This window comes from Spodoptera frugiperda, chromosome 10 (genome assembly GCF_023101765.2).
Source record: "Spodoptera frugiperda isolate SF20-4 chromosome 10, AGI-APGP_CSIRO_Sfru_2.0, whole genome shotgun sequence".
Taxonomy (NCBI): Eukaryota; Metazoa; Arthropoda; class Insecta; order Lepidoptera; family Noctuidae; genus Spodoptera; species Spodoptera frugiperda.
The window spans coordinates 4,366,003-4,377,665 of NC_064221.1; the positions used below are offsets into that span (position 1 = coordinate 4,366,003).

The 11,663-nt window shown below is 38.3% G+C and overlaps 1 protein-coding gene across 4 annotated transcripts in view; it reads left to right on the forward strand.

The window, feature by feature from the left end:
* LOC118277085 (anillin) overlaps positions 1 to 11,663 on the forward strand; it is a 72,305-nt gene that overhangs the window by 18,017 nt on the left and 42,625 nt on the right. For 2 of the 4 annotated variants that reach the window (XM_035595749.2, XM_035595750.2), the window contains exon 7: positions 1,161 to 1,758. In XM_035595749.2, the coding sequence (XP_035451642.2) occupies positions 1,161 to 1,758 (598 nt within the window). The remainder of the gene's footprint in view (positions 1 to 1,160; positions 1,759 to 11,663) is intronic. The other 2 variants (XM_050696327.1, XM_035595752.2) reach the window with 2 other exon arrangements.

Consider the following 11,663-nt stretch of genomic DNA (forward strand, 5'->3'; position numbering starts at 1 on the left):
AAACAATGAAATCAAAGCTATTTGCTTGCTACTAGTTTTTACACTATATTTTTTGTCCCGCTTAGTATGAATCGTGTATTCATTCATTAGCGATTCTAGTAATTATTGTATATATCCTCTTATTTTCCTCGTAATGTTATTTGTTTTGTTTATTTAGGCTGCAATAATATTAAATCCCCGTTTTTTATAACTTATGTGATTCTTTGATAATAGTTTAAATGTACCTAATTTGATGCTATGAAGCTAACTAACAAATTTTATTAAAAAACTACTATTTAAAAAAAATTGAAATGAGCTACGCCGGTTTGTGTAAAAATGTCAAGTTTTTTTTCTCTCGTCGTCGGTTGCGCGATATTTCTGTATAATTGTCGTGTCATTAGCTCTTCCGCCACGGGCCACGGGCTGGTCTTCCGCAGAACAGCTGCGGCACAAGTGTATAAATGTTATCTTTGTTAAAAACGATAATATTACGCGTGGTCTGTAGTAAAATAAACATTTTATGTAGGTAGTAGTTAAGTTTACAAATCTAATAATTCATAGAAATCTTGAGTATTATAAACCTTTTGGAATATAGCCTTATGTTATGCAGATGTGAACACTTGTGTAGTTATGAATTCTCACATTGTCGAATGTCAAATTGATGCTCTAATGATCACCGTCACAGACCAGACGCGATCCTATCAAAGCACACACAAAGGTAAAATATAAATCATTTCATACACCGTGACATGTACCCGAAATAATGATACATATTTCCTCAATATTATAATAACACAAAGCGCATCAAACAACGCGATGCGTCAAAATATAATTATCAGCTGGGCAACGTGTGGCGGTGGCGGCCCTCCGCAGGCAGCCAGTCAGTTGGAGCTCGGCACACGGGACTCACGCGCGCACACACGATCCCGCCACCTCACTCACACGCTACTCACGTTCATTCAACTCCAAAACTATTTATTTCATACCAACTATTAAATACCCTCAGCGCCTTACGCAACCTTCCGACAGACGTGATGCAACTTCACCGTGAGCCCTTTTAGCGCTAACCTAACCCAGTTAAACTAACCGCGCGAACTTAGCGGCTGTTATAAACCGTATCAATAAACGATATGCAAGCACGTGCTCACCCCTCGCGTTACGCGGCCGTTGTCCAATCGTAGGAGGGCGAGGGTTACCGGCGAGTTTCGGCCAGCCAATCGCGGCTCGTCTACGAATTCACCACGAAAACCGCCGATCCCGACCGACAGGAGCCGAAGTGTGCATCGACTACCCCCAGTGCAGCTTCAGCCCCCAACATGGCGACAATGGTGGCCCCGTCGCCCGCCAACACGGCCGTTACAAAAAAGCCCTCGATCAAGAAATACAGAGCGCCCACGCCGCCGCGGAATGTTATCACGGAAGATGAATGTGAAAGTGAAAAAGACAAAGAGAATGCAGTGCAACTCGACAACGATAATGACGCAAGTGATGATTGTAAACAAACAAAACCGGAACCGGCGGACGACAAGCCGGCGCCGGAGATGGGGTCGCCGCTAGTGAAAAGGTTGGCTCCGAAAATAAACGGCAGTGTTGACAGGAGTTCTGTGTTGTCTAAGGCGGCGATGTTCGAGACGGGCAGCCCGAAGGCGAAGGACCCCGCCGAAATGTCATTGAGGGAACGCAAAGCGCTCTTTGAAAAAAATAAGGGCGCCGCGATCGTGCCTAAGGCCCCCTTCGGCCTCGCACCCTCCGTTAAGACCCTGCACGGAGACAATAAAGGTAAGTCCCACTTATAATATTTACTGCCAACAATGAAGACATGCTAACTCTTTAAACATAAATTACTTTGATTTTATGGTCCGTAACCACATAAAATGGACTGAATTTTATATCCACTGGTTTTACGCAATTGGCGTGATGATTTTTCTGTAGCTGTTAATTGGTTTAATTGTCTGATGCTAACACGAGAAGTTAGTGAACGATTATATCTATTGTGCAGTTAGATCGTAGTTAACTTACATACGGATTCTTCAAGAACACTGCCCTAAATCCGATGTAGAATGAATTTGTCGAAACAAAACAACAGCTGATTGTTCCATTTTAACGATAACCCACTTTAATTGAAACTGTTTACGATAGTCTAAAAAACATTTGACGATGATTTCGTCATATTATGTTCTAGAAATCATGTCGCAATGTTTCGCGAATTTAATATAAGCAATATTAAATAATATACTTAATTAAAGGAATACTATGCAAATGTCAAAGTCGTGCCTCGTACGGACAGAAAGTACCTGCCAATTTTTTATGCGCTCGCTCTCAAAACAGGTTTTTTCACCTTCTTGTATGTTTTAATGTTACTGATCTCTGATAATGGTTTTTATTAGCTGTCCATTGCTATTAACTTTGGAACGATCGATAAATAGTTTCATTCGATACTTATATTTTACCTATATTATGTACTGACTAATAATAATTAATTGTCGTAAGAAGTCGCGGATATGCACTTAATGAGTTCTAGAGCGAAATCTGTGAAACCATTTTAGAAGAATAGTACAAAAACTCAACACATGTGTACAACATGTGTAGTTTTCCTAGTATTTTGGTTAAATTCAACCTTTTTTTTCTTATCAATGTTTTTTTCCCATGAGACCTCGGCTTAAGTAATGTTTAGTATGGTCTCCAATCTCAGGGTCACAGGGCTGGTTCCCGTATCGTGACAATATTTGTGTACATATATTATTATGTATTGTACGATATACTGTGTAAACTATGTCAATTTTATGTAACTCTTACAAAATATAGGCCTTTGTAGCTACGTAAACATGATGTAAATTTTAAAAATATGTTTTCCATAGGTAACTATTTAGTTGTGATAGGATATTTATTTTCATCGCTAAAAGTTTTAGTGTCAAGAAATTAAAGGAAAAATAAACCAATGAAAAAGTTATTTGGATTTGAAATAGTGCATGTATTTCTTATTTTAATTCCAAACTACGTACTTAGTTTAGTGTCGATCCTTAGCACAATTTTACGGAATATTCTGATAAATTGCTACATTCCCTCTATCCATTAAACAACCGATTCCATTTAAAACATCTACCACATTGCACAAAGCTAAGTAATTTTACAATTTCTATCTAAATAATGCATTCGTATTGCATAATATATGCATAGACATAACCTTTATGCATCATTACTATATGGTAATGCACTTTACATCTAAGGTTTGCCCGTAGGTCATGTCAAAGACCTTTATGTCACTCAGACAGGTTCTATACCGACATCTTACATCCATATAATCCCCATTGACATCTTAGTTTGTGGCTATGAAAATATTCATACGTTAAGTAAGATTTTCCTTCTATCACCATCGAGATAATCCTTTATCCTTTTTTATTTACTGCCATACTCAAAAACACTTAATGATAACTTAAACTGTTGCTTAGTAACGATTTTGTATCGAAAACAATGACTAAGGACTGATTTAAGTACCCATTACATGACTCTGAGTACGGTGGTTAGTCTGTTACATTTATATAATACAATACAAGTGATCAAAACAGTCCCAGTAAGTGGTTAAAAAAACTTGTGTTAGGGTTGTCTCGCTCCTCCCCAGATAAGGTATAAGATATTGAAACATAAAAATTAAAATCATAATGATGGTTATATGTTACACACACAGCAATATTAAAAGCAGGTGTATAGTGACTTGAAAGAGTAGAAAAATCGATACAGTGAGCGCAGTGTATGCGATAAAAAGCCATATTCCTGATCATCCACGTGTAACTCCTAATAATAAGACCTTGTCTGCAAACAGGTCATGTGCCTTTCCAAAGGTCATTAGACAAAAATCTAGACAGGTCTGCATCCAGTCTATCTGAAGGCTTCCATCTTTTTAATTTATGCATAACCTCATAATGGCAATGATTGATCTCGATCCAAGACGTCTCGATGTTTTTTGCTGACATTTCTAAATCGATTTGAATCGATAACCATGTTATTATACTATATAATCGACTAAGTGATAGGTGAGGAACGAGTCGAGTATCGATTTTTTGTTTCGAATACTATAAAGTGCATTCACCCGGAGTGGTGGTGCTTTTGTAGTCTAGGTATTGGTTTTTGTTGCTAACAAAATGTTCTTTGTTTTGCGATTATGTATGGATAATTTGTAAATGTTTTATTTGAGATTTTAGCTTTGGCTGTTATAGAAATAATGAGATAACATTCGTTATACACATTCATACATGCATTACTAGAAAATCGTACTCCGTTTCGCCAGATATGATTTCCCTGTTTTCCTGCCTTTCTCTTATATTTTCTTTGCTATAAAACTCACGGAGCCCGAGATCTTTCCAACAAATGCAAAACCGTGGAAATCGGTTCGCGCGTTCTGGAGTTATTGCGTCAGGAAGGAAAACCCGACTTATTTTTGTATTATTATAATTATAGATTATACATACGGAAGATAATGGAATTCCGCTTTTCATTAAATGGGACAGTATTTTTATTACAAGTTAAGTACTAAAAGTTCACATATGACTAAACTTATTTTAATAGTTATTGCTGCCTCGCAAATGACATTTTAATTTTTAAATAATGACAAAATTGACACGCGTGCCTATTGTTGGGGGTATTTGTCACAACATGTCATTAAAATATAATTAAAAATATGCTTTATCTATCACCTGTTGTGTGGAATTCCTGGCCCTAAATTATTGCAGTTCTTTAAGTAGCAATAATATAATTAAGAGCTGGTATGTAAGGGTCCTTCGTGGTTAGCATAAGTATACGCGTTTAAGGGTTACCTACATTAGATATATGTAGTTTTAGTTTCTTAACCTTTTCCATTATAACCGGCAAAGCACCTGTGACTCCTCTGGGGTTGCGGGTGTCCATGGTCCATGGGCGTCGCTGATCGCTTACCATCAGGTGAGGCGTATGCTTGTTTGCACACCATTTCATAAGAACGTGATCAACGTGAGACATAATGTATTTACCCGATGCGCCAGAAGGAGGGTTATGTTTTCTATTGTGCCTTATACATATATCGGCAGACAAGAGGTTAAATAACGATACAATTATAATTTTGTCTCGTAACTGAATTAAATTAGACTTAAAGTAAATTGCAAACAAATAGGTGAAATAATTGATGTGTCACAAAATTTTCCATAAACAAAACCTTAATAATATTACGTGTCTACGTTTGAATATGTCCAGCTGTTAAAATGTTATTGTTATTTGAAATATTATCCTTATTACTCAAAAACAAACATACCACTATTAATAATTAGGATTTTTTAATATTTTCGCGTTGCGCAGATGGCGCTTAGTGTAGTAAATGGCTTGTTATGTCTCTTTGCTAATGTTAATCGATTAGTGTATAAACTTAAGATCACTATTGTAAGCTAATACGACACGAGCAATGTTACATTGTTGTTTCACGATTTTAAAAGAGAAACTTCAATCTGTTGCTTGAATAAATTGATGCAAATTGCACAAGGAAAAAAGAATTGCTTCAAAATGGAATCCCCTGTGTTCTGAGTCATATGGACCAACATACGAATTGTGAAATGCGTACGTGGACGGCGTCAAGTCTGTGTATAGCAATAATTGCATAATGATTTTGGTGAGAAAACTTGATGAAGGGGGAAAAACCTTTAAAAGGCGTCTAGATTTTGGGGATAAACGACTAGGGGGATTGTGGGATTTTTACCTCACTAAAACCACCCCAGCGACCACCCTCAATACCTGTTAGGGGCACAGAGTCCTCTTAGTAGACCTAAAAACTAAAAGGAAACTGTATATTAGCTTGCGCCTTATCAGTGAAATTGCAAGAGGTCAAAAAAGGTCGCTAACGCACTTATAACACCTTTGGGCTTGCGGGAATCCATAGGTGATCTTATTGGCGAGTCCATCTGGCTGTCCGTCTGTCTCCATTATCTTTTAGAATTGCTTATATTAAACAAACAAGGTACAAAAATGCTAAATGACCACTATTAACTCAAATTGAAAAACATTTCAGTTCAAAGAAAACCTATCACACTTTCCTTTTTCTAGAAAGTGACACGAAACTCATTAGGACTGCCCAAATATGGATGATGTCATCTCATTTCATGTTTAACACTCAATAGTTTCTGAAACAAACGGTAAACAATACCGCTTTGTTGAACTTAAGAGTAAGTAGTCAACTCGGACCACATACCTACGGCCCATTTGGGACGAGTTGGGGAAAATAAAATAAAATAATATTTTTAGTGGTCAACTCGTCCCTCGTCACTACCACAATGAGATAATGTACAGTCAGTAGCAAAAGGGTTACTGTGGAAATAATAAAGTTCTATTACTTTGTTGAAAACAAAAAATTTTCTAGGAACTTCATTCTATCTATGTTATCATTTACTTCATAAGTGACCATAGTTTAAGCCACACATGTTTACTATTCTTAGTAATTTTGGTTAACACATGAATTTGTGCGATTGCTAAAAAAAAATTAGGTAATAAATTATTTAACCGACACTAAAAAAAGAGGTTCTTACTTCGTCAGGATTTTTTAATATGAAATAATCTATAAACAAAACGAAAGTAAAGAAAAAAACAATAAAAAAGTATTTTTAATCTTGTGTTGCTAACTGTACCAAACATTGAAAAAGTGGGACGAGTTGACCACTAAAAACTTAATTTATTTTTAATTTCCCCAACTCGTCCCAAATGGGCCGTAGGCATGTGGTCCGAGTTGACTACTTACTCGAACTTAACTTTTACTATTTACACAAAAACTGTGTTACACGGTTTTCTAACTAATATTTTAAATAGTCATTGAGGTACTGACCTGGTCAATTAATTAGCAAGTCCATATTAAATTGAGGATATATAAATACAAATAGTAGATTTGCATGAGTATTCGAAAATGTATGGTTTCTACCTGGCTGGCCTTTGATACCGGCTGGCCTCTGAGACCAATATTAGTCATAGCCCGTTTCTGCTGATACCAAAAGGATATGGGTAATAACGTGTAGAAGATTTTATAAGGATAAAGCGTACCTTAATCTTTGTCCTTTCAAAAACAACTACCAGAAATCTGTTTTTAAATCATGAAACAGCAATGCAACATGTCTCGTATCGTATAGGATTACAATAGTGATCTCAAGTTTATACACTCATCTTTTATTAAGGTTAAAATTTGAGCTACAGAATTCTCAAGGTTTGGTGCACAAATATCAAATTTGCCCTAAAATTCAAATTAAACATGTTGTTTTTCACTTAACACGTGGTTACAATTTGTGTACATCGTCAAAATTAATCATTCTATTTTCAATTTTATCTCATTTGCATTAAGACATTTGTTTGTTTACCTCTTTAACTAACATGTGTTAGCTCCACCGTACATAATTACGTGTAATGATAGACAATTGCTTGTTATTGCTTATCTATGGAATATAATCTTGTATCTTGCATATCTAATTAAAACCAGCATTTAAATCTTAACTCAGAGGAAATCTTAACTAATATACTTACCTATTAAATGTGGGAGAGCCATGCTTCGGCACGAATAGGCCGGCTCGACCGGAGTAATACCACGGCCTCACAGAAAACAGTTACGTTCTTTTACCGGAAGCGGACAGACGTGTGTCGCATCGCGCCGTGAATATTGACGTTCTTGTGAATTGTGGTGTTGTGATTGGTTGCTATTGCTTATTTCGATTCCTTGTCACTCCTGTGGTGTTGTTACCCGTGGTCTACGCCCACTGGGAGGAGCTCAAGCGGGACAGAACATTTTTGTCAGCTCCTACACTGAGCTGGTGTTCAAACATATTTGAAAAACTCATTTGGGTAAATCCAAAAAGTATTGCGTTTGCCTGGTCTCGAACCTGAGTCGCCAGGCGTCGGAGGCGGCCCGTTTGCGCACTCGGCTAAGTGTACAACTAGCCGCTTGTTAGAAATTACCGACACCTATCGAACCCGAAACGAGCATCACTACGCTGCCTGCTTGCGCATTCCGCCAGAAGCTGCAGTACTGGTCAATGATGCCGCGTATTCCGCGTTCACCTCCAAGCAATTCTGCGAACACTCAGCCTATCCTTGAATCACAATCCGAACCTGATCTTACTACCGACATGTCGATTTCCAAAGCGGCTACAGATAGCCCAGTAAACATCACAACAAGGCCAGTCAAACGGTTTCGAGGTAATGAGAGTCACGAGGAGCAGGATCAATTTGAGGAGCTAAAGCACATGCTGCAGTCTTGGAAGGCCGATCAAGATGTGATTCTGAATAAATTAGTGGCAGAGGTGGCTGAACTGAAAAAACAAAATCTCGATATAAAAAGATCAAATGCAGATATAGAGAAATCAATTCGGTTCATCAATGCGGACTACGAAGACATGAAATCCCGATTGGAGATCTTGGAGCGAGAGCGCAGCGGGTTTGTTGAGCGTCTGTGTGAGTTGGAAAATCGTGACAGCAAGCAGGCAATGGTCGCACTGGAAGCGAAAATCGACTCAATGGAGCAGCATGCACGCCAGTGCAATATAGAGATTTGTAACCTGCCAGATAGGCGCAATGAAAACCTGCTTACCATCATGGATTCAATTGGAGCAGCTATTAGTTATCCTGTGTCACAGAGCGACATACTATCAATACACAGGGTGCCACACGCACGGCAACAGGACAACAAACCGAAGAATATTATTGTTAAATTGAGATCTCGGATACTTCGCGACAACTTCCTTAGCGCCTATCGTAAAAGGAAGAGCATTAAATCTAGCGAACTGGGAATATCAGGCGCTACACTGCCGGTGTACATTAACGAGCATCTTACACTAAAAAATAAAGTTTTATTTCGTCAGTCCAAAGAAGTTGCCAGAAAATACGGTTTTAAGTACGTCTGGGTTAAAAATGGCACGATACTCGTACGTGAGCGCGACGGCACCCCAGCCATTGCTATACGCTCAGAAAACGACTTTCACAAAATTACCGAAACTAGGAAGACTAGTACCTAGAATACTATCTCGTTACATTTTTGGATACTGTTCTGTTAATTATAAATATCTTATGTTCTACGATTGCATGATGTTTTTGTTATGGAATGTGTTGTTTGCTTGGATATTGGTACTTTCTGATGCTGCTGCATTTTGTGCGATTCTATGTCAGCAGTCACAACTTTGGAGATTTAGTCAAAAATTTCATAGGTTTCTACTAACATTAATGTGTATTAGTACTATCAATGTATTGAAGCAACGAAAACTTTTATTTCATTTTGTAACTGTTGTAATATTGAGTATGTGGTATTGGAACTATATATTACGATTACTTTTGTTAGTCCGGGTCCTTACATTATTTTCGGAAACGCCTTATGTTATTATATTGATTTGTTGTTGTTTGTGCATAAATGGCTACTAGCAATATTGTGATGTATTATCAGAACTGTCGAGGTATCCGTACAAAGCTGCATACACTGTACATGAATATTTTATCGTGTTCTTATGACGTTATCATGCTAACTGAGACCTGGCTGATCCCTGGCATTCACGATAGCGAGTTTATTGACGACCGCTATATAGTATTTAGATGCGATCGCGATCGGTTGGCAACAAATAAGCGTGAGGGAGGAGGTGTTTTGGTGGCCGTGCTTCGTGAGTTACACCCGACTAGGATGACTACACAATTTGCTCATGCTTACGTGGAACAGGCTGTGGTTCAGTTACCTGCATCTCAATCTAATAAGCGCCATATTATCAGTGTAGCTTACATACCACCGCGAACTCATGACGATGTATACATACAATATCTAGAAATGCTGCAAGGCATTGCTAACGATTCCACTACCGAGTCATTCTATATCGCAGGAGATTTCAATTTGCCGGACGTGGGCTGGGTGGATAACGGTAATCACTCAGTTATAAACTCCGCAACGTCTAGTGGCCAGCTTCTTTTGAACTTTATGTCTCTAATTGACGGTTTACAATATAATAAGTGTAAAAATGTTCTTGGACGAACACTTGATTTGTTTATATCCAACGCAGACTGCCTCACTACACCTTGTAGCTCGCTACTACAGCCGGACACCCACCACCCTGTATTTGCCATCATGACGCACCTTAATATGCAATTTACCCCTATGCAATTTCGAGCGGTTCCCAGGTATAACTACCATAAGGCTGACTATCCTGAGATTAATGAGCAAATTAGTGCAATCGACTGGGATAAGGAACTCTCTGGTTTGCCCGCTGAACAGGCAGTTAGCTCCTTCTATGACATTCTATACGGGATTATCAGACTACACGTTCCTTTAACCCGAATTAGAAGTTCACGATTTCCTGTATGGTTTTCGCCATCTTTGATTCGTATATTTAAAAATAAGGAACGTGCATGGGCTAAATGGAAAAAGTATCACAACCTATACGACTATGAACACTTCTCTAGGTATCGTACCCTGTTTCATAAAGAGTCTGATGCTTGTTTTAGTGTTTACATTAATTCGGTCGAAGATAGTATTCCTAGAAACATTAAGTTTTTTTGGAGTTATATATCCAATAGAAAGAACAAGGCCAGCTTCCCAGCTAGCGTACGTCTAAATAATATCTCTACTGACAACCCTACAGATATATGTAACCTGTTTTCGACCTTCTTTGCCTCTGTTTATGAACCATCTACTTTTGACCCTGAGACATGGCAACCTTCGAACAAGTACGGGGATAATTCTTCTAGCATAGGCGACATCTATCTCTCTAGAGACGTTATACTGAAAACTCTTAAATCCCTCGACCCATCGAAGGGGCTGGTCCCGACGGACTGCCACCCGCCTTTTTCATCAAAACTGCTGATAGCATTCACGTTGCTCTGTATTTGATTTTCAATACTTGTTTACGCGAGGGTGTTTTTCCGACTACGTGGAAAAGAGCTTTTATTACACCCATTCATAAAAGTGGTGAAAAAGAAAACGTAGAAAATTACCGTCCTATTTCTATCCTCTCCGCCTTGTCGAAGCTCTTCGAGAAACTTGTGCACGGTGCTTTATACCCTCTATTTCATCGGCTTATCATACCTGAACAGCATGGTTTTGTTAAGCGGCGATCGACAACGACGAATCTTATGGTATTTACCAACTTTCTGTTTGAAAACATGGATCGTCAGATCCAAGTCGACGCCGTTTACACTGATTTTCGGAAGGCTTTTGACAAGGTGGACCATTCAATTCTTCTGGAAAAGCTTGCCTTTAATGGAATTCGGGGAAACTTGCTTCGCTGGTTCGCCTCATATATTTTTAACAGGACTCAAAAAGTGGTTATCAATGGGTATGAGTCTGATACTGTTACGGTTAGGTCTGGGGTTCCACAGGGATCAATATTGGGACCCTTTCTTTTCATTGTATACGTCAACGATATCGGAAAATGTTTTTTCAATGCTCAGTTTTTGATGTATGCGGATGACATGAAAATATATAAATCCTGCAAAAGTACTCAAGACTGCCTACTCCTCCAAGACGATCTCATTAGACTCCATGCCTATTGTAAAGACAACAAACTATTCCTTAGTCTCCCTAAGTGTCACAGTGTGTCGTTTACTAAAAATAATAAAAATAAACTTAATTTTGTATACTCTTTGGATGGTCAGCAATTGAGAGTAGTTGATTCCGTTCGTGACCTCGGTGTGATCATAGACTCGAGTTTGCACTTCAA